The sequence below is a fragment of the Equus przewalskii genome, chromosome 18 (genome assembly GCF_037783145.1).
Source record: "Equus przewalskii isolate Varuska chromosome 18, EquPr2, whole genome shotgun sequence".
NCBI lineage: Eukaryota > Metazoa > Chordata > Mammalia > Perissodactyla > Equidae > Equus > Equus przewalskii.
In genome coordinates this window covers 26,055,878-26,080,122 of record NC_091848.1, presented here as the reverse complement: position 1 = coordinate 26,080,122, position 24,245 = coordinate 26,055,878, and the positions used below count along the sequence as shown (strand labels likewise).

Below are 24,245 nucleotides of genomic sequence, written 5' to 3'. Positions count from 1 at the left end.
GTTACATCTGCAAAGACCCTATTTCCAAATAGTCACATTGACAGGTACTAGGGTTAGGACTTCAACATAACATTTTGGAGGACAGAATTCAACCCACAACATCAACCCTCCCTCAAACACTTACAAAAGAAGGAAATACAGTATATTATGGTGAGCTTTGTTTTAACAAGGGGACATGAATAATGAATGTGTTGTGGGAGCACCTAACTCAGAAAAGGGGATTAGACTTCAGAAAGAAGTTTACATTTGAGTGCGAGCTTGAGAGAGAGATGGGAGTTCACCGAAGAAAGGAGCTAGGTGCATGCTAAGAGGAGAGAAGCTGCCTGGCCAAAAGGCAGATGTTTGAGAGGACACTGGACAGGAGAGTAAGGCGAGCGGTTCCGAGGTAAGATGGAAAGGCACGTGGGAGGCAGCTATGGCAAGTTTTTGGTGCTCTGCACAGGAGTTTGCACTTTTTCCTATGGGTGAGTGAGTGGACAGTGAGGTAATCCGTCAGCAAATCGTTTTGGAATAGATCGAAGAAGGAATGAATTATCTTTCAAAGTATTTGCAGAGCCAAAATTTCAGGGCTCCTCAAAACACTGGAATCTTTCCATTCTGAGTCTTGCTGGAGTGTTAGAATAGTGCAGGGTGTGGGTCAAAGAGAGACCCAGGGAGAGAGGGGAAGAGGTGACCCCCAAGAGGAAACAGAAAGAAGAGGTGACGTCAGGAGAGAGAGAAGGAGAACAAGCTCTGTCAACTTGGGGGAGTTAGCACGTATCAGGGCCAGAAAAACTATGGAAACCAACACACAGCTTTCTTGCAAATCCTGAATTTTGATGCATGGTATTTGGTTGTGGAAGTAGAGATCTACGTTGAAAAAAAATCCACATGACATTCTGTCTTCCTCGCCACCACAATTTCAGATACTCTCTTGCAGAAGTTGACTTCAGTGGCTTTTAAACTTAGCTTAACGTGGTTTTTGTTTGTTTGTTTGGTTGGTTGGTTGGTTGCTTTTAGCTCCAGAGAAAAAGATATTAGAGTTTATTAACCCTCTAGCATACTTTACTAATTAGAACTTGGGAAGAGTATTGTCCTTTTGCCTAGGGCATTTTTACGATACAGCAGAGTCCATCTTTATATTTAGAGCTGATGTGATTAGCATATTTATTCCGATATATTTTCCTTAAATTATTCATACTTACACATGTTTTATTAAAAAGAGATTGTCAAACAAGGTGGAAGAGTCATAGATAGTCTCAAGAAAGATTCAAGTGATTAATTCTTCATTTAAATCAACACTTACTAAAGAAAATTTTAATGCACTTATTATTTGGCCAAAGGAAAGTTTGAAAGCTGCCTTTTGCTGTACCTATCAGAAAAGTCAGTAGCTCTCTTTAGTGAAATGAGTGAATTATCTCTCAAGAAACCCTGAACAAATGGCTTTACAACTCCATGTGTCAGGCTGCGTCACCCTTATGTGATATGTAGATAGTATTCCCTGGGTTTCGTTGCATTCAGAATCGGAAGAACTGAGTTTCAGCTCCCACTCTGCCTCTTACTTACCTGGTATCCTTGGGGAAGTTACTCACTTCCCTGAGTCTTAATTTTCTGATGTGTAAAATGGAAATTACAACTCTCTCACAAGATGCTTGTGAGAATTAGAGTGGATAAATGGATTTGAAATGTTTCAGATGTTAGTATGATGCTACTAATTACTACAGGACTTTGTAAGGTAAGCATGCAGCAGTATATGTGTAAGTACATTGTAGAATCTCCAATTTAAATTCATATGTTGATTCTTGTCTCTAACAATAACTTATAGAATCTTGCCTTTGGACAGCACTCTAGGTTTCAGTCCCTTTCTCGGTATAAGCATCTCTTCTATAAACGCCTCTCTGAGGGGGGTCATCAAATCTCTACTTTGAAGATTAGAAATCTCTACTTCAAAGATTGTGGGAGTGTTCAATTTTTTTTTTATTTTTTATTTTTTTTTGCCTTACCACTTTACATTTTACTAAAAAAGCACTTCCCTGATCTTTTAATGCTCTTGAATGAAAGAGGGGCTCTCCTCATTTCAAGAATGTACTTATACCCTCAAATTGCTAAAGCAACAGGGACTTGCATAATAGCTGAATATTCACGTTTATTGAGCCTACACTTAGATTGAAATTCCTCACTGTCTGGTAACAAAATGTTTTCTATTCTGTTGAATGAAGAGTGCCTTTAATCTTGAAAGTGGGCCTTTTTGGAGAGCATTTCAAAGTGCCAATCAAGCCAAGTACCCTACCTTGCCTTTGAACTCAATGAGCTGAAAGTGTGTGTGTAATCTCCAGCTTTGGGTTACCACAGGTCAAGAGATGGTAGGAACATTGTAGATTAATAAAAACCCCAAACTGTTAGTCTTAGTGAAACTTTTATTGGAGCTGTCAACACAGAGCCTTCTAATTAATCAAGTTCCCCCTTTCCTCTTCTGTATCACCTTGCCCTTGAACTTGGGCAGGGAGAGGGATGCAGGCTGCTCATACTCACGGTTTCGGCAGACATGTGCAGGGCTGGGGTGATGATAATACAATAGGAAGCCCTCTGATTTGAGCTGATGGCCTGGTTCATGATTTGTGCTTATAATCTTATTCCCCACCCAAATGATGATGAATGTAGTAAAGAAACATGAAATAGTCAACAGTAAGTCAATGGGTTAGAAAAGAAGAGATTTGAGGACTGGATAGTTTGTCCCTTAGTAATCAAGACTTGATAGTGTAAGGTTAACATTCATAATAACCACCTGTTTGTGCAAAGTGGAAAATTCAGGGGAAAGGTAAACATGAGCTTAAGCTCCTTCTCTAAGTTCATTACTTGGTGTTCCATGATTGTGGAATAGTTGATAAACCTACAAGGTTGTGCCTGATTTATAAACACAGAGCAACTGAAAACATTTTTTCCCCAGAAAAGGCGGACTTGGGATGCTATTTTATTTCTGTGCACATGATCTTTGCAAATGGCAACAGCTTCAGCTCTTACCCTGCTGCAGCTGGTCAGCCCTTGAAATCAAACACATATTAGGACTCATGACCAAAGGTAGCAACAGCTCAGATGGGAAGGATCACATTGGGAAGGAAGTGGGGGAGATGTTTTTGAGGCAGCTTCTAGGGAAATTCCCAGGAGGAAACTACAAAGGTCTATATGAGGAGTCACAAATCCAAACGCTACCAGAGGCCAGGCAGTTAATGTAAATGGGGGAAGTGGTGGATATGAGGCTTTCAGGAATGGTGGGGACTCTAGGACAGTGGAGAGCGTGTGCCCTGTGTAATGGGAACAGCCAATACTCAGCTCCACCAATTGTTGCAGATTGGAAAGCAACCTAATATTAACAGATCTGATTTCTCAAGAGAAGCTGGGCTCCAGGTGTGTATGTAAAACCTTCCAATTTTAAAAACCACTGTGCAAGTCAAATAAAGACATTCCTAGGCCTCATAAGATCCATGGGTCTCCAATTGTCACATTGATGCCCAGGAAATACAACCTTAGGGATGTGATGGGGGCCAATTATTAATTTTTCTTGCTTGACCTTGGTCGCAAATTATTGGTGCTGCAAATGTAAACTGATCTCCTACCAAAGAAGAGAATGAATGGATTCCAGGAAACTTAAGAGGTTAGTGTATTTGCATTGACGAAGGGTTCCTAGATGTCCTAAAAGAAATGATCCAGAAAGAAAAGGGACTCAGAAGGTCAGAGAGAACATAAAGCAAAGTCGGAGTCTGATTAATAAATAGATGCAACATGAAAATAAAGAGGAAATGCCCAATCCCAGTTTGAGGAGAAAAAATAACTGTACCCAAACTGGATAGATTTGGACCTTCTGGAGAAGGGAAAGCAGAACAGCTAACAGACTTATTCTGAGGTTTGATGAGAGCCTATGGAGATTGCTACCCAGGTTGTCTTCTTCAAGTATGTATCAAAGTAGCATTGGTTAAATTGCCTCCCATGGGATGTTAAAAATAGATTCATAGGAGGATGGGGGAGAGGGAGCTCAGTATTCATATACACTTGGGAAATTCCAAGTTAAATACATTTCTTTTCTCTACAATATGGTAAAGAGACTTTAATATAGATTCTAACTTATTGAGACCTTGTAAAAGCAGGATCAATATTTAGTTTCCCAAATTTACTTGACCACAGTATCCCCCAACTGCAGAGCATCTTATGAGAGCAGTATTTTGCTGAATTCACATTGGTGAAACCCCCTGCATTAGAGACAAAAAGGAGTGCACATACTCATATAACCCACAGGGTATTTCTCCTTTCTGGCTGTGGGTGTCGGGGCAAGTCACGCATGCAGAAGAATCCTGGTGAGCATCTCTGGTGACTCTGGTGTCTTGGGTAGGAAGCTAAGGGATGTGGGGCAGAGGCAATGCTCTAGTCCCTTCCTCAGCCATGAGTCATAATTTTAGAAGAAAGAGGCATGTGTGGGGAACACAGGACTGCTCTGTATCTGATCTGAGAATGACTGCTCTTCTGGACCATGGATTTCAGTGCTGGAATGGCAGACCCCTGGCAAGGAATTGGGAGCTTGTCACATAAACCAAGAGGAGTATTTTTGGCCAGGGACTTGAAGACCAAACAGGAGAGTTTTAAAATGAGATTTAAAAGGGATAAAGTAGAATGTTCAAATGAAATTCTAAAATCACAGCCCACAGAGGGGCAGCAGGTGTGAGCTAGAAATAAGAGGCCTGGCAGAGGTAGCGCCAAGCAGTTCTCCCAAGGAGCTGGCAGGGAGGAGCAGCGGGGTCACATCCATGGTGGGAACACGTTTGCCAGCTGCACAGTGAAGGGGCAGAGTAAACGGGTTGTGTTCATTAGGGGAAAGGAGCACGCTCTCTGAGATAGCAGAGACTGGGTGGGGTAGACACACAACCTGAGTGCCATTCTGGGTGGTGGTAACAAGCCCGCATCATCACAGTCACTGAAATGGGGTTAGGATTGTATACATAAGGATAAGAAGTCACAAACATCAGAGTGGAAGCAGAGCCGGGAGCATATGGATGAGATTTTCAAAAGGGCAAGATAGAAAGGATTTTGCTGGCGGTGTCTACTATAGTCTTCTCAGGCAGAGTGAGGCTCTGCTTTCTTATTTAAGATTTTTTGAACTGGCACAGCAGAAGATGAAATAGGGATGGAAAGGGGGTAGTTACCCAAGCATCTGCCCCATCTAATGAATTGTTGACTTGCCTTGCCAACAATGTCATGACTTAAAAGGTAGAGGAAGCATGGAGGGAACCACTTACTCTGTATTTAATTCTGACCAGGAGGTGTCCAACTGGCTGATGGTGTGGAAGGCACAGGAACTTAGGAGGAAGTAACCAGTTCATCGTGTAGTCTTACGACAGCAAAAGAAAGAAATACGATGCTTCCTTACAATGTGCCCTTTACTATCCTTCCCACGTCTGCTACTTCTCACTGCCTCTGGCACCTCTAGTTCCATCCTAATAAGGACTCCAGCCCAGACTTCAGGGGGGCTATCAGGAGTTTTAGGGGGAAAGAGTCACCATTATTTCCCAGGAGGTTGAGGAAAGCAAAGATTCTCCAATCCAAATTCAGCAGGAAAGATGAGCCACTTGTATTTCAAGTTGGAACTCAGAATCTATGAGGCCACAAAGCCAGTTTTATACATGACAATGCAGTTCTGTTGTGCCATGATTTGAGGCTATATCATATGAAACATACACATTTTCAATTCATATTCCCAACAACCCCTGCAAGGTAGGTAATATCATCCCAATTCAAAGATGAAGAAACTAAGGGACAGAGACTAAATGACTTGCCCAAGGCCACGTGGCAGATAAGTGACTGACCTGTTGCTTGAACCCAGACCTTTCTGGCTTCTAACCAGAGTTTCTTCAGCTCTACCAAGCTGTCTCCAAAACTAGACATTGGATATATAACGGGTTAGTTAGCTTTTGTAGGTTAGCCTGGAAACCCAACCTCAACATAGCAGTGTTTCTATGGGGAAATGTGCTCAGAGTGACAAACAACTGGCTTAACCAAGGAACTTTTGTAACCTGACCTATCATAAATTGGGTACTGCCTCATGCTCAGAAAGGCTGGTTGTGGGAGGGAGAGAGGAAAGCAGGCTCATTCAGCCTGCATCCCCTCAGACACCATGATACCCTTCCAGTCTAGCTTTGCATTTTCAACAAAGAACAGTCTCAAATGCAACTACAAAATAACCACCATAGTACTCCCACAAAAGGTAGATGTGAGGACCACATGAGGGGGACCTTTTGGTTTATAAAGCACACAATAAACATTGGATAAGGGGGGACTAAGATAATTCTTAATAGCTGAGGGGTGAGCTGGAGCAGGAGGGAGTGGAGAAGGAGGACAAAGCTTTGCGGTCTCTCTCGGGACCCATTTGGCTGTTACAGTAGCGTGAGGGCGTGGACTGCTTCTCGGGTTGCCTCTGCTTGCCCAGACAGTTCCTAGTTTCTAGCCTTGGTTGGTCAGAACCCAGGAAGTGGCCTTTCTCAGCAAGAGCTCCATTCCAGCAAAGTGGCCTGCCTTCTCTTCGGCATTCAGGGGCTTTGTTCTAATCAGCCGTCCTCGTCTGCCTGGGCCTTGAGGGTCGCCGCCTGCCTTCAAATACCAGCTTCCTGGGCTGATGGATGCAAGAATGCTGGGAAAGCATAGTTCAGAATCAAAAGCTGCACAACAGCTAAGCAATTATTACAGAACTGGAAGGAGGACACAGATACCCATGTGCCTTTGTCCCGCTCCCTCCAGCATGGGACTTCCTTTGGTTCCAGTGTTGGGCTTTGCTGTCTGAGAACTGTGAGAGCAAGCTTATTCAGGGCGCTCCAGCCTCAGCCAAATCGGCCTGAAGGGGATTTTCTTTCCATGAATAAATCTTCAAAGGGAGAAAGGATTGCTAAAGAGCAGCCAAACTCTGTGAGATTTTTTATTTTATTTTATTTTTATTTTTTGGTGTGGGGAGGGAGCCGTTTTCTCTGGCAAGGACAGATACTGGCTGGAAAAACACACTGGAGACTCAGGCCCCCGGGAGAGGAAAACCCGAGCTGCCGCACCAGCTGTCTCTCCTGAGAGTCACCCCCAGTAGCAGGACCATGCAGTGGCATTCACATCACTGTGGCAGTTCTCGGGTCGGGCTGTGGGCCCTCAGAGAGACCCCGTGGCCCCAGAAAGGCAGTGTCTGTGAGCACATTCAGCTTCAGTGGCTCACGAGAATCAGAGAAGCCTCTCGGTTTCGACCTGTGTCCCCGGGTGCTGCAGTGGGGGAGGATCTGATTACAGACTTTGGCAGACTTTGTGCTGGAGTCCTGCCCTTAGCAGGAGATATTGTCAGGTGTCCAACAGAATTCGAGAGAGTCTATCAAAGGAGACTATATCCACAGTCCACAGAAACAATCTGTCTTAGGCGGAAGAGAAGGGTCCCTGTTTAGAAGGTGTAGATTCTTTGGAGCCAGTCTTACCCTGAAAGGGGTGGGGAGAGGCTGCTCTGGACATGAGGCCAGTGGGTTTGGCTCTTTGCTACTTTGGGGCAAGTGTGGAGACCAGAGACCAACAGACAGGCCCAGACCACAGACTCTGTGGCAGAGAGTGCCACAGGGTCCTGAGCAGCCAGAGCTGGAGTCTCTTGGACCATTCTTGGATCTCGTGGCCATGCTCGTGGCCTGAGTGGCAGAAGTAAGCAAACTCAGCCCGCAAGTATGAATGAGAGTGGCCAACAGCTTTGGAGTCACTAGCTCTTGTGGCTCTGGCTGACTTTCCCACTTCTCTCAGATGCCTCTGGGGCATAGCCATGGGGGCCAGGAGGAGAGGGAAGGGAAGGGATAAGGACTGGCACTTGGGAGCTGGGGTTTGAATTCCAGCTCTGCACCTCCCAGCACATCATCAAGGACTGGTCTCAGTTCCCTAATCTGTACATGAGAGGGCTGCTCTGGCTTAGAAGAGAACCACCATCCGGAGCTGGTAGAGAGTGATAGTTCTGCGTGCACCCTTTACTATCAAACAGTGCGCTATTTTAATTCATTCCTCATCACTCCCACCATGGGTGCCATATTGAATAAGATTTCTGTCAGCCAAAAAGCTGTTCTAAGTAATCATTTGTTTTGCCATTTTTATTGTTCAACATCCATTTGCCATTCAGTCAGTGCCTCTGGTTACCAAAAGGTAACCAATATAATTGATTCAATTCCATCCCATGTCAGAAAAAAATTTTACCCACTAGTTAGTCTATGCAGTCTTTATTATGAGTAAATGCACAAATACTGTTCCACATTAAGAAATATTGACTCCTGGGGCCAGCCCGGTGGCGCAGCGATTAAGTTCGCACGTTCTGCTTCGGCGGCCCGGGGTTCACTGGTTCGGATCCCAGGTGCGGACATGGCACCACTTGGCACGCCATGCTGTGGTAGGTGTCCCACATATAAAGTAGAGGAAGATGGGCATGGATGTTAGCTGAGGGCCAGTCTTCCTCAGCAAAAAGAGGAGGATTGGCAGCAGTTAGCTCAGGGCTAATCTTCCTCAAAAAAAAAAAAAGAAATATTGACTCCTTTTATACTTTGGAAGATCCCTTGGAACCTCTGATCCCCTAGCTGGGAATCCCTGGACCCCAAAGGTCCCTTAAGTGCAGACGATCTGTCATCTGTGATTTTACAGGTAATTTTTCACACATGAAAATGACTTAAGAAGTGCCTTCAAAGGTTAAGAGGATTCTGTATTTATACTATAAAATACCCCTAGGCAGGTTTCTCCCTCCTTTCGTGGCTTTTTTTTTCTTTAGCCCCTTCTTAAGCTCTCCCCTCACTTGTGTTCCCCACATTTCTGCCCACCCCCTCCTGGTCTCTGGCCTCGAGTCCTCTCACCCGTTCACCATCCTCGATTTTCTGAGTGCTGTGAACACCAGTCTTGTTTCGAGTATGGAAAAAAGCCAGGGAATACCTTGCCCCTTGAAGCTGAAATACACGGAGCCAAGACAAATCTGTTGGCAGGAACAGTGGGCACAAGAGTCACACTCAGAGAACAAATACAGCTATTTATAAAGCCTCCTTCCTGATTGCTGGGGGCTCACTTTCCCTTGAACCAAAGGGGCCACTGCCCCCACTTGGAGAAAATTCCTCCATCCGCAGCTCCGTGCCTGAGGGCCACCGAGTGCCCATTCCAATGAGCGGTGAGAACAGGGGACGGCATGCAGGGTGGATTAGATGTGGTGACAAGCTCTCTGATGGGCCAGGGCAGCCGGGTGTGCGGGTGACACAGATGGCCTCTGCAGCACCTGTGAGTGACGGTCACAGGCCCCATACAGGACTCGACATCCTGACCCTAGAACCAAGCCCACCTGCCTCGAGTTTTTTTTTTTTCTTTCTTAAACCTTTGATCTAAACATTGGTTAACACAATGATTAAACTTCCAAAGGCACTTGGGATGCAAATAATGTAAAATGTTAACAGAGAAAGTATTCTCAATGTTATTACTAACATTCATCATTCAAATTATAATTCAACTCAAGCAACATTTGCCCTTCATGTGTTGCTATCATACCTGTTTGATTTTGCTAGATTATTATTTACATTAGTAACCTGACACTAGTCTACTATCTTCAGCGGGAGTAGCAATCATACTGCCATTAACCCAGCAAACCCATAAGAGTATTAAATGAGATCATTTGTTTTGTTTTTCAACTGAGATGAACCTTATGAAAATTTATAATTAATGTACCCAAGTAGCCTTTTGGCTAGGCATAGTTTTCCCCAGATGTGTAGTTTTTGGCTGATACAGTGTTCTTTTAAAACGTTGAATTATTTGCCAACTCTAATGATCAGGAGATTTTACATAAAAACACATATTTCTGGCTTGTTTGTTAAAAATGGGAGCTCTGGCCATACTTGGGCTTCTCTTTAAAAAATGGCAGCAGTTGTGGAGCACATGGGCCCTCCCACCCTGTCCTATATTGTGTTATCTCAAGTTGTTCAAGGAGCTTAAAGAAACCTTAGAAATCAGCTATTCCGAGCCCTTCATTGTAAGATGAGGAAACTGAGGCCAGGAGGCCCCGAGTAGCTCTCACAATGTTACATGCTAGTGTGTGTGGGAACTGGGGCTGGAGGGCAGGCTCCGGTCTGCTGGCCCAGCATGGCCTCCACCACATCATTCTGCCTCCGCAGCACAACACAGAACACCATCTTGTGGCTAGGATCTGTTTCGTCAGCTGACACAGAAGCCTGACTGTTTGAGTCATGACCCACTGAGGGAACCTGATTATCAAAGTCCAAACCACAAAGAGGAATACCTTCACTTCAAGGGCTCCTATTTCTAGAAATAGCTGTAGTGTCCGCTCTGGAACCTTTTAAGCCCAATGAAATGTTTTCATGTTTTGATGACTTCAAACGTCCATCACTCTTAAAACTTCTAGAGTATCAGAAAAGGGCCATCAGAGGCTCATTGCCTTTGCTGGTAAAAACACCCAGCAGCTAGCTTGGTTTTACTTCTGGACATCCTTGAAAACAGGCTATTCATAGGCTGTCAGGATGGTAACTGAATCCAGCCCTAATTTGCTGACAAATATAAAAGAACATTTTTAATTAGTCTCATTTTTCCCTCATCTGTCAAATGAAAAGATTCAACTAACTAGTGTGCAATCGATGTTATTTTTCTTATACAGCAGGGGGAAATTAAGAAAACCCAGAAATAGAGTCAACCCACGGTGCCGCTGCTGCTGTTTGCCACCCCTCCATGTGACTGAGAGTCCCCTGGAGCCCAGATGAGGGTCTTCTGCCTCAAGAATGGGTTCACCTAGCTGGTGTAGAGCCCAACAGGGAACCTAGGAGTTTCGTGGACCTGGAAGTCAGGCTCAGGACAACTGGTTAAGGATTAGTCATCTCCAGCTGAAAGGTGATTATGAGAAGGAAAGAAATGGTGGGCCAAAAAAAACTCAGGAAGAGAGATGCAGAAAAAGCATTCCAGAAGTCATTAAAACATTGTTAGTTTTATTTTCTTCAAAAAATATTGGCGGCCTGGGATCGACCCCCACACTATTCCTACCCCTACCCCTGGAGCCGCTGGGGGATGAGTTTCCTTCCCAGTGATCGTGTCTCCTAGCAACAGGAAAGAACAGTTAGTGAGCACTTACCACGCATGAAACACCTGCTCAGGGCTTTGCGTCTGCCGCAGGAGCTTTACAACTTTGTCAAGTGGAGAATAATATTCCCAGTTTGCAGAAGAAGAAATGAAAGTTCAAAGAACTTAAATGACTTGCCTAGCCAGAAAGTGGCAGAGCCAGGCATGCACCCTAGCCTCTTAGATTCCAAATGCCGTGTTCTTGCACAACTGAAGATAAAACAGACAAAAACCAGTGTCGATGCAGCTGCAGCAGCAATCCTCCAGCGAGGGTTAAGAGAAAGTGGCTGGGGAGACATCCTCAAAAGAAAAGAAGGAAGACTGGCATTCAGGCTCTCTGACTGGCAGGGAGAGTAGGGGCTGCATCTCCCACCTCAAATTATAGGGTATCACATGCCGATAGGCTCTTCCCAAAGGCTTTGGAAAGATGCTGGTGCTGGTAGAGGAAGAGGAGGAACAGGAAGGTGAGGCAGAGGAGAGTTCACTTCAATCTGTGAGTGGCCTTACTGGCAGCAACAGTAGCTACTCATAGAGATTCTTCTGAGAGTGGAAAGAGAATATCTGTAAACTGTTTAGCAGAGTGCCAAACCAAAAGGCCAAAGCTTTCCTGGCAAGAGGCTTTCTCTACCTCCAGGTCAACAAATAACCTGTCAGCACTCCATGCTACACAGATCTGCTCTGACAGTGTAGACAGAACAAAGAATCCAGATTGCTGCTCCCCTGGTGTCGTGGTATGCAGTGACTGTAGGCTGGGAGTTTGGTTTCCTTCCTGATCTCACAGCAGCTGAGAAAAGGGGCAGCTAGTAACCTGCAGGGAAACTCGCCTCAGCTCAGCCTGCCACTGAGGTCCTTGGCGACAGCACCCCAACATATGCAAAGAAAGGTTCTGTCTTATCTTCTCTTGTGTCACTTGGCCTGAAGCCAACCTCCACCTCAGGGCCCACCCTTAATGGCTGCACCCCAATCCTGCAGGGTCCTGGGAGCCATCTTTACCCGATCAGCCTTTATCCCACTAGGAAGCTCTTCCCTTCTCTGTCCCTACCCTCATGGCCCCTGCCTTTGTACTTTCAATCATTTTGGTGGCTAGGACAGAGGCAACCAAAATAATCCCCCTTTATGATATCTCAAATAAAGGCCAGTGGCTATTTTTCTGAGTGACCAGATAAGCAACCTTGATGAGGAAGAAAGTATTTTGATTATTGACAAGGCATCAGGAACATTCGAACAACAAACTTTTAATGTGTGTAGGGGCTGAGGGTCTTCTATAGACCAATATTTCTTCTGGATAATTTTAAGAATCTCGTTTAATATTTATAACACTCTGAATTAAGTATTAGCCCATTTTATGAGTAAAGACGCCCAGAAAATTAAAAACTTTGCTCAAAGTTACACAACCCATAAAGGACGGAATTTGAACCCAGGGCTCTTTGATTCCATTCTGGGGTCTCTGCATTAGGCCACTCTGCCCTGTCTTATTATGAATAGCTGAAAATGGCCCATGTTAACCCAAAGTGGGAGGTACCTGAAGAGCAGTTTGTGTTTGTCTCCCAGCTTGCCCTGTTCCACTCTGTGTTGGGAATGGTTCAAGGGCACTGTCTCTGCCCCATTTCTGGGTGAGCTGAGAGAAAGAAAGGTGCAGGGCATCTAGGAGCATCTGGTTTTGCCAGGAGTCAATTCTGGTCTCCTTGTATCTCTGAGACTGTGGAGATTCAAGACCGGAGTTTCTGTGACAAATCTGATTCAAACTCCTCTAGAATTCCCCTGGCCATTAGGAGCTGGGAGGGCCTGACACTCTTCATCAGATGGCATTTCCTAGGATGTCGTGCAGCCACTAACCTCCTGGGCCTCCATGTGCATCCATTTAACAGCCTGGCAAAGGAGAACCACAGCAGTCTAGTAAGTGTAATAAGAGCACACAACAACTCACCACAAAATATGCAAACGCATGCTAAGATAGGGTGGTGGGGTAGCAGGGCACAGACTGAGGTCAGACAGTTGGCTTTGGGTGCCCCCTCTGCATTTACTTGCTCTGCAATCTCAGGCAAGTTACTTAACCTCCACAGGTCTTAGGTTCCTTATTTGTAGCAACAGTACCCCTACCTCATAGAGTTTGTCTGAGAATTGAGGAGATAATATATACAAAACATTTAGCAGAGTGCAAAACCAAAGGGCCATGGGAATAGAATGTATTCACTTCTAACTAACATGCTTGAGTTAGAAGAAATAGAGCCAGCCCTGATGGTCCAGTGGTTAAAGTTTAGCACTCTCACTGCTTTGGCAGCCCAGGTTCGTTTCCTAGTCGTGGAACCATTGCCATTCGTCTGTCGGTAGCCATGCTGTGGTAGTGGCTCACATAGAAGAACTAGAAGGACTTACAACTAGGGTATACACCATGCACTGGGGGACTTTGGGGAGAAAAAACAAAAAAGAGGAGGATTGGCAACAGATGTTCGCTCAGGATGAATCTTTCCCTGCAAAAACCAAAAAGGAGAGAGAAGAAATAAAAGCTCTTAGATTTTGAACACATAGTCTCATGTGGGTCAGAGGTCAAATGTTAGTGCCTTGGTGAAGCTTATAAAAAGTATGTAAGCTTTGTGAGGGCAGAAATCCTGCCTTTATTATTCATCACTTATCTCTAGGCCCTAGGCAGTGCCTAGCCCATAGAAGGACTCAGTAGGTGTTCTATGGATGGATGAATGGATGAATGGATGCATGGATGGATGGACAGAATGATAGATGGGTGGATGGATGGACAGATGGGCCAAAAAACAAAAGAGCTATCCTTCAGTTACAAAGAGGACTGACACTGGATAATTGATCTCCTGTGCCCCTCTCTCAGTGAATGGCACTTGTCATCTGTCATGCCATCTAAGACAAAAACCTGGGTGTCACTTTGTCTACTCCTTCTCACTCACTCGTTGCAACCAACCAGCCCTGTCAATTCCACCTCCTAAATTTTAGCTTGTGAATCCATTCTCTTTTCCCAGACTCTACTGTCACTACCTTTATGCAGGCCCTTCCCAATTCTCTCTTGGATTTCCACACCACCTCCAAACTATTCTTCAGGCCTCCAGTCTGTACCCTCTCCTTCCAGCCTTACCTGGCCAATCTCCATCCCCCTTGAGCTCCAGGTCCCCTCCAGCAGGTTTATGGTCTTTCTTGCCCTGTGCCATTGCCTGGGCTTCTTCCTCTGCCTGGAATGCTCTTCTTCCACCTGCTCTGTTACCTTTCACATTCTTCAGAACTCAACCCTGGCATTGCCTGCCTTGGGTGCTTCTTTAACTGCCCCGGCCCCTCTAAGGATTGGATGTCCCTCCCCCTACATACTCCCAGTGCTTTGTCCTGCACAGGTGCCTGGCTCATGGAGCGCTGCGTTCTGTTCTTCACTATACTTAGTACACTCTCATCTATTCCTGGCACAATGAATGTTTCTTGAATTGACACTTCTTCTCACACCAAACATGCACTTTCTCAGAAGCATATTCGCAATCAACATCACATCTTTGGACAATTGTATGACCAGTCAAGAGAGTAACCAAAGATTAGGCTGTGGTCTGTGACTCTGGAAAAATCTATTAGATTAGAAATATAGGGAGCATGTGTTTTCAACCAGAAGTCAAGACACACGATCTGAGAAATATGATCACATATTTTTCTGCCCCAGAAAAATTTGAATATGTAATATCTATGGCTACCCAACCTGATCTGTCATTTTTGCCTTACTACGTTATCCAAATATGCCAGCTCAAGACATTGAAATAATAGCTATTAAGTAAGTAGCTAACATTCTTGGTGAACTTACTATGCAGCGAGCATTATGTGAAGTGCTTTGCAGTCATCTCATTTAATCTTCTTAACTACACTTTGAAGCATATCTTTTTATTATCTCCATTTCACAGATGAGCAAACTGAGGCTTAAAAACTTGCCAAAGGTTACACAGCCAGCAGTGGACATCTAACCAGTCATGGACGAGTAGTCTGTTTGATCCTCTCAGTGGTTCTCTGATACTGACCTAACCATGACCTCGTAACCTTATTAGATCATCAGAAGAGCTACTTCTGGGCAAAAATAGCCTGTGGCTTCCGGAAATTTTTATTAAAACTCTAAATCTCCTGGCAGTAACTTTCAAAAGTCATGATTCAGACCAGCAGTGATATTTGAAAATGGAATCACAGTGCGGGTCTCCTGGTGCAGAGACCCTTTCCCTGCCAGGGAGGAATGCTCAACCTTGACATTTATGACAATCTGTGTTCTTCCTGTTACCCGGTCTTTTGCCAGCAATGTCTGTTGAAAGGCACTGACCCTCATGTGATCCTCCCTGAGAAATCCTCTTTCAAGTTTAATCGGTCTGTCCTCTTCCTTGGTTATCATTTCACTGGGATCTAGAGCAATGTTTCTCAAAGTCCTGACAACTGACCGCCTGCATAATAATCACCTAGTCACTCATAAAATGCATATTCCTGGGCCCCATCCCACAGCTATCACATAGACTCTCTACAGATTGGAGCCCAGGAAGCAGCATTTTAACCACATTCCCCAGGTAATTCTTATCAATACTAGTGTTTCAGAACCGAAAATGTAGGAATTCTTAGGCCCCAATCCTGAACTACTGAATCAGAACTTGCATTTTAAAGAAATCCCCAGGTGATTTGTATTCACATTGCTGTGCATACAGAAAACCAGTGATCTAGAACAGTGTTTCCCTTTTTTTCTTTTTTTTTTATTGGTGGGGAAGATTGCCCCCGAGCTAACATCTGTGCCAGTCTTCCTCTATTTTGTGTGTGGGATGCCGCCACAGCAGGGCTTGATGAGTGGTGCTAGGTCTGTGCCCAAGATCTGAACCTGTGAACCCTGGGCTGCCAAAGCAGAGCGTGCAAAGTTGACCACTATGCCACCAAGCTGGCCCCGCAATATTTTTTCACATCATGGCATGCAGAGAAAACAAAAGCATTTCTCTGGCATACAGATGAGAATGCCTGCTGCGGTATCAGGGCTCAGCCTGGCCACCCGGAAGGCTGAGGAGATTGGTATCTCAGGCATACCCGTGCAGCAGCGCACTGATTGAGAAGCACCGATCTACTTAAGTACACCAAGTTCCTCTAACTTTCTTCATAAGACGTAACTCCCTAAATCTTGCTCCTTTTTATTTCCTTCATCATTTATCATTGCTTTTCCTGCATACTAAGAGTCAGAAAGGCTACGTCCCAATCAACCAGATCTTAGAAATCTTCATGCAATGGAAGAATGCAATCTCATCTTCAAATTCTAGGTGGACTCTTTGAGAAACGCAGAGAGAAAATTCTGTCTGTTATTCTGAAGAGTCATCTGCTATGGCCTAAGGAATACTAGGAAGAAATGAGAGCCTTCTTCCCTCTGAAGAATGCTCCTTTCCTCTTAGTCCACAAATCTGAGGATGGAGGATCAGCCATATGCAAGGTGGCTTCCTCTCTCCTGAAGAATGTGCCAAGAAGAATGTGGTTTTGTTTAATCTTGCCTTAGCAAAATCTGCCAGCTTATAAACTGGACAGGTGTCCCTTCTCTTAGCCAGCCCCTGATAATGGGACGACAGTTGGGATGGAAGGAATGGAATACCTTCAGAAACCCTTCCTAGTGAGACCATCTGATCAAAATGACCAAGAGTCAGGACACACCATCTGACTTGCAAAGCCCCCAGCTACATGGGAACCCCATTGTTTGGGTTGTTTTCCCACTAAAGAAAATGTGGAAAAATTTTTAAGCTCAAAATGGTGAACTCTTACTTTGATGCAAATACGATAAGGTCTGCCCCTAAATGAAGGATTGTCATGGCTTAAGCAAGTACAGTTGAGAAAGCAGTGGGGAGAACTGTTACCACCAAACAACTCACTTTTTTTCTTCTCTTTCCACCTTACCTGCAAGTCTGTGTCTAATTCTCTCCACCCAGCTTCCCCCAGTCAGAGCACAGACAAAGTAGCACGCATTTTGGCTGGAGTGTAGGGCTACCCCTTTTCTGTCCCAAGACTGTACATCCCTCGAGTCTCAAAAGGCTGTCTGATCTTCCCTTTGTACCCCAGCTATACCCATGAAAGGGCTCTTCCTGAAGTCCCTCTGCATTAGGAGTAGAAAGGACAGTGACCAGAGCATGCTGTCACTTGCCACCTCTGGTTAATTTTCACAGAACTCTTCCCTTGATCCAGATACAGAGGCAAGCAGGTCTTTCTTCTGCTCTGATCAAGAAGTTCAGAGAGCGGTTGGCAGTTCACCCAGAGTAGCCATGATATCTAAGAAATGACTGGATTTTTCTCTAAGTTCATATCAAGAACAATTGGTTAAAAATTTCCATCCCTAATCATCTGATTAACAAGTGCTAAAAACATAAGATTGGGGAATGCCGAGGACTGGGGCCTCCCAGCCCCAATAGCATAGCTAATTTACATGACCATTTCAAATACAGAATACTGAGCCATCTCTCTGCTTCACGGTCCAGGATGAAGAACAAGCTGTGGTACTTTGAATTTGGCACCTCGGAGACCTTTGCAGCCACCTGCAAGAAACTCCACGACCACATAGAGTTGGAGGTAAGTTCCCAAGTAGGGAGAAAGCTTCGGGCCTTGGTTCTGCTCCTGGACGGTCACATACATCCTCAGGACATGTCCCCTTGGGTTGTTAAGAGGTGATCCAGAGTGTAGTCCATTTATTTTACCTCCAGTCTGTTCCCAAACACCTCCACATCCTCACTCAGAGGAGGCTCCAATGGCTGGACCTGCCTTTCTTGGCCCATCCAAGGAGTGCTAGCAGTTCTGGGGCCTAGAAGCCCAGAGGACCCAGGGCCACAGTCCATTCCTGCCCTCAGCCCTCTCCCTGCCATGGCCCTACAATTCCTTCTTTTCAGAGAGGCAAAGACTTACTTGCTGCCAGCACAGAGAGAGGAGCTGCTGTTGGGTAGAGGCCATGTCCCAAGCTGGGTAAAAGCCTGGGAACTGATGGCCACATGGCAGCAACGGTGAGGGGTATGGGAGTTAAGGCCAGGGGTGACCAGACATCCCCCAGCTCATCCCACCTCTGCTTTCACAGCTGCTTCAAGGAGCCAACTCATAGGTACACGGGTCGAGTTCATGGGTATGCAACCTGTGCAGTCGCTCAGGAGGGCCCTCAGTTTAATGCTCTTCTGTCATCCTCTTGAAATTCTTGATAATATTTTAACAAAGGGCCCTGCACTTTCATTTTAAACTGAGCCCCTCAAATTATGCAGCTGATCCCGTTGGTGCACTCCTGTTTTACTAACTCTTCCCGCACTTGTAGCAGCCTGCCTCAGACAGTTTGCCTGTCGGCTTCCCTTCCCTGGCTGATAAGCTGCTCACTTCCCACCCCCTCCCCCCACTTCTGCTGGGTTGGTCTCGTGAACTCTTCTTGCTGCTATGAGAAGGTCTCCCTGGTCTACTGGCGACCTGAAAGCCCACACTTCTATTTGCACCAGCTCTCTCTCTGCTCTGAGGGACCTCAGGCCCATCAGTTCCCCTGGCCATAGTTCTCAGCCACCAACCCCACCTTCCCGTGGGATTCGGGCCTGTGGTCTTGTTTTCACTTGAGAAAAACATGTAAAAGAGGCCAAAGAGTTCAGCCAGGATGGGCTCCTCCTGGCCCACCGGCTTTGTCCCTGAGCCTGCATTAGCAGTCATGCGGGGCCTGGGCATCCTTTTGAGGGGGAGCATTTGGCCTGAAGCAGTGTGGGAAAGCCCCACCACTCCCAGCCGGAAGGGAGCCTGCGCTCACACGGAGTTTTCACAAACAGAGCACAAAGCCAGAGATTCTGTGCTTTTATTTGACTCATCTGCCTGCCTCTCCCCATCGGTTGCTGGGTTACCAACCCCAGGGTGGGAGGAGCCGATCCTAGCTAATCCCCTGAACTCTTGGCCAGCTGAGTCAGAGGGCAGAGAGGCCCAGCAGCCAGGGGCATGTGTCCCCCAGGTGGTACCACCTACACCTGGGAGAAGCTGAGGAGCCAGCCGTCCTCTGTTGATAGGTAAATCCACTGCCTGGGAGCTGCAGCGAAGGAGGAGAGGGCTGGGCTGGAGACTGAGTGAGGCTAACAGAAATACGTGTGCATTTTTCCCGTTGGCATGATCGTCTGGTGGGGTCTCTTTAAATATACCCCAAGTGAGGGTCAGCCCTGGCCTAACCACTGCCAGCTGCAGGCACACAGCGACTGCTTGTTCTCCCTGCAGCTGGCCTTGAAACTGTGCCCAGAATAGAGCAGCTCAGCTCTCCTGCCTCTGCAGCCCGCCCTCCCAGCTCCAGGCTCTAGGCTGGCCATGCCGAAGTTCCCCTCTGGGGCCAAGACGCCCAGGCTCTTCCTCAACCACAGAGAGGGCTGGTGGCCTCATTGCTAAAGTCGCTGGTGGCCTCTGGAGGGGATGGGTTGTTCACACTGTAGGTCCTGGGTGGCTTTGGGGAGCACTTCCTGTTTTCCTTATCTCCCCGTAAGGAGTCTTTTAAGTGTTTATTCATGAGGGTAAGCGGCATGGTGGTGGGGGGTGGGGGGGGGCAGTATGAGACAGGCAGCTTCTGACAGCCTGCAGAATTGGGGCAGGCACCGTTTTTGCATCCAGAGAGCAGTGGGTGGGTGGTCCTGTGCCTTGTGGTCCAGAGGGGGACAGAGAGACAGATGGGGCGAGGCAGGTGAGTGACAGGTGTTAGGAGGCTGCAAAGCATCACAGGTAGATGTGAGAGCATCAGGGGCCTCAGGAAGAGGAGCCGTGTTAAGTGACCTTCTAAATGTGGCCACTGCACAGCACAGCTCAGGCTGTGAGGACCAGCACACTCATCAGTTCAAGGTCAACGGTTCCGAGAATAACTCCATACAGGTATTTATACTACATGTCACCGTTCTCAAAGCCAGCCTTGTTCCGTAGTCACACTACAACCCTCTGAGCTAAGTAGGCCAGGTATTATTATCCCAGTTTCATGGAAAAGCAAGCTGAGGCACAGAGGTTTGGCAGGGTAAACAGAAGGAAGAGAAAGTAAAAAGGGAAGAGGAAAAAGTCACATGCTTTGACTGCCTACCAGAACATGTCCTCATTTGACACAATAACCCAGTAAGGCAAGTATTAGCACACTGTTTAAAACAAGGAAACTGAGGTTCAGATACATGAAGTAATTGACCATGATTTAATTGCTGGAAACTGGTAAGAGAGAAGATTCTAGGTCTCCCAGAATGAATTTAGCTTAGAACCCAATAAATAGAGATTCACCTAACAAGTGTTAGAGCTCAGTGAATTCTTCAGCCTGGATGCACTGTTTCTTCCTCCTTCAGTCAATGTGGGCCCGTTTGGTTTCCTCTCAGCTGAGGCAGCTGGGCTGGTCTGCTGAGAAATGCAGTAAAAGAACAGAAGACATGTCCTCCCGCTCATTTGAGGAAGGAATGGATGGTAGGAGACAGTCAGAGAGGAAAACTGCCTTCAGTTTACAAAGCTTTTCCCACGCAGCGTGGTTTATTTTGACCCATAGAATACTCAGGGCCAATATTAATGTCCTCACGTTATGGGTGAGGGACCCGAGGCTGAGAGATTCAGCCACTTGAGAAGGGGCACAAAGGTAACAGGGGAACAGATAGTGAGGTCTGTTTAGTTTCTTCGTGTGTATGTGTGTGTGTGTGTGTGTGATGCTGGTAAAAAGTTGGATGGTGAAAGCTGAAATGAGATAATGCAGTGAAGGTCTCCATTAAAAGTCTCTCACGTGGAATACAGCCTGTTTCTCTGAGGCCAGTGGCTTGTTGAGAAAGACCAGGAGACTTGGTGTCTTCTCTAAAATAAAGCTTACAGCCCAGTTGACAGATCACGCAAGAGCTGGTTAATACCGTACTCACTCAACTAATGCTAAGGAAACTAGATCCAGGGGTCCTGGGGAGCCATGGGAACCAGCTCGCTCTGGACACTGTTTTGGGGGGCTCAGAGACTCAGGCAGGGGAAAAGGTGACTTTAGATCTACTGCTCACCTGCAGACACTCGGCCAGAGCTGGCACAGTGAAATGAGCCTGGCCTGGACACACAAGACCTGGAGGTTAGCCCTGTTCTGCAGTGAGGTTCAGTAACTTGCTGAACTGTGTGTCTGGGCCTCAGTATTCTCATCTATAAAATGGGGAGGGGTTAGACTACTGACCAAAGCTATTATTCAGATTAAAGTTTTCAGGTTTTTTGTTTCTTTTAAGTAACAGGCAGTGATACTAAGTGTCTCATGGAATCTGCAAAGCAGCCCCAGGTGGCAGGTGTCATAATTACCTTTCCAAAGAAGGGGATAGAAGCTGAGAGATAGCAAGTCCACTTGAGGCCCACAGCCTGTGAGTGGTCAGGTCAGGCTTCAAATCCAGATTTGCCCAAAACTTGGGAGTTTCAGGGCAGTACTGGCGCTTTGGTCTAGAGCAGAGAGTCTCAACCACATATGGGGCATATCTGATCTGCTTTAATTCACATACTTTCATTTAACTTTTCAGATAACGTGAGATTTTTATGTTTATCAAAAAGAGAGCATAAAAAAATACTGCAAATGCTCGCTCTAAATGCTTCCTTTACTGGAAAACAGGGGAAGGCCTGTGAAAACCAGTGCTGTTCTGGAAAATGGGTGCTCAGTAAGTGGTGTTTGACTCCCATTAAGAAGCCAGCACGTCACCCACATGACTGTCATCATCCCTGGTCTAAGGCAGTCTCTCAGGTCTCTTGGAGTCTCTGACTTCTCTTCCCGTCCAAAGCCACCATTGATGTTCATTCTAATCTGATTTCACCCGAATAAACTGCACAGTGAGTCACCTCCCCCACCCCAGGCCCAGAATAGCCTTGCAAAGATTTTTCGGCGCCATTGTAGTTAGGTGGAACAAACCAGGCAAGCTTCGACTCGAATGCTTATTTTATATGCTGTGGAAATTTTTCACTTTACTGGCTAAAAATAAGAACTTCCAAAATTCCTTGATATTTTATCTACTTTAAAACAATGTTCAGAAGGGAAAGCTCGCTGGCTCCACTAATAGGAACCTCTGCCCGGGGAGAAGGGAGTCCACATTTGGAGCTGCTCAAAAAAATCGGTTATCTAATATATCTTAGGAATCTCTGCATATCAGGTCCCCCTTTTAATTGAGGATTTTTTAAAAAATACAAAAGTCTTGAGAACAGTATATCAAATACTCTCATTTCCTTCTCACTTAGAATTGATATTTGTCACTATTTCGCTTTATTCCCTTCAAGTATGTTTTTTTAATCAAAGAAATAAAATATTACGGATAGAAGTGAATTCCCCCACAATCCCATCATACTCTGCCACTTGCCTTTCTCCATTCACCAGTATGTTCTGGAGATCTCTCCGTGTTGATGTTGGTAGAGCTAGAACATTCCTTCATTCCTTTTAACTGCTTTGTAGTGCTCCGTGAACACCCCACCCCGTGATGGCTAGGAGGAGCAGGAATGGGAACTCTCAGACACTGCCCGTGGGGACGTTAGAAATAATCCACTCTGTAGAGTAGTCTGGCCATGGACAGTGAACTGAAGATGCACTTATAGACCACAGGGCCCAGCACATTCTTCGCAGCCTAGACCTAGAGAATTTCCTGCACAGGAGCTCACAAGAGGATGAGCACGGAGGTGCAGTGCAGTATTTTTTTGTTACAACAAAATGGAACCAACCCAAACATCTGTGTTACTGTAACACTTTGAAAAAACAGTGTGAGCAAAAGTACTAAATGCCACCGAATTATACACTTTAAAATGCTTACTTTTGTGTTATGTGAATTTCATCTCGATCTTTAAAAATTTAATTTTACAAAAGGGAGTGCACTGGGCACAGCGCCAGGGATATTGAATCCATATCGTGCTATGGGTCCTCTCTATGAGGATCCTAAATTCTAAAACCAACATTTAGAACAGCCATGTGCATGTAAAGACGCTTAATAATGAATCAGATTACTTTAAGACTGGGCGGATGCCTTTAGCCACTCCAATACAATGGAGTGCCATTATTTTTCAAAAGAGAGAAATCAAGGACTTTACAGGTTAAGTAACTTCACTGAGTTCACTCAGCCAGTAAGTGGTAGAAGAGAACCCATGGCACTCAGGCTCCAACTGGGGGCGCTCTCTTCTTCTGCCTTGGTATCCACCTGCAATATTGCACACTCTTAAATCAGAGGGGAAGAGATCTGCATGTACCTTGGCCTCTCCTGGCATCACCTAAACCTTTTCAGCTTGGGCAGCTAGAGCCTTTCAGAGCTTGCAGTAATGAAGGTGGGAAATAGCCAAATGCTCATGCCATCAACCCAGCAGCCACAGTGATTCCGAAAGAGATGAAATGAAAACGTGTTCACGGGGAAGGGAAAGTTGAGAAGAGCGCTGGAAGGGATTTTGAGTTCTTGGAAAATACAAGGTGGCATCCTGATCATGCATCAAACCCTAGAGCCAAAAGGAAGGCTGGCGTGGGCCTCAGAGAGACATCCCCCTTCTAGTCTATTCCTTCCTCCATCAAGTCCAGTGGCTCCATCATCCCAGCATTATCCTCATTGTGAGACCACCCAAGGTAGCTCTTGCCACTTCAGATTTCTTCTTCTTACCCATCCCACAGTTTTCACTGCTCCAGATGCCCCTACCTCAGTTTCTTCCTGCTCCCTCCTACTATGTGTGCTAAACCCTTTTCCTGAGTATGAGAGTAATCCAAATTCATGGCAAGACATTTTAAACTATAGAGGGGCAAAAAAAAGAAGGATCAGCACTGTCACAATGTCAGCCTTGTTTCAATCCTGTAATAATATTAGCCCCTGTTTCTTTAAAATCAGGCGTCTGGAGGACCTCTATGATTCCTTGATTTCTTACATCGTTATCCATTTTTAAACACAACTCCATCCTCCCTATCTCTCTACCTCTTTCAGCCGTGCACCGACTACAAGTTTCCTTCACTGATCCCTAAAATCTTTCAGCCTACTAAGAAGAAATTATTTCTGTCAATTTTCTCTTATAAAATCCCATTGTTGGCTTGCAGTTTCTGACACATAACTTTTTCTCTCTCTTAAACAACCCTCGTTTTTATTTCCTACAAATGTGTATCCTGTCTTGCACTTCAAGCCTCCATTCATCCGTATGATTTTATTTTCTTGTTCTTTTCTATTTCCTTTGTTCTTTGTGAA

At 45.6% G+C, this 24,245-nt stretch overlaps 1 protein-coding gene across 7 annotated transcripts in view; it reads left to right on the top strand.

The window, feature by feature from the left end:
* The window catches only part of DGKG (diacylglycerol kinase gamma), a 236,133-nt gene that overhangs the window by 153,071 nt on the left and 58,817 nt on the right, over nt 1–24,245 (top strand). For all 7 annotated transcript variants that reach the window (XM_070582487.1, XM_070582490.1, XM_070582486.1 and 4 more), the window contains one exon: nt 17,577–17,667. In XM_070582487.1, the coding sequence (XP_070438588.1) occupies nt 17,577–17,667 (91 nt within the window). The remainder of the gene's footprint in view (nt 1–17,576; nt 17,668–24,245) is intronic.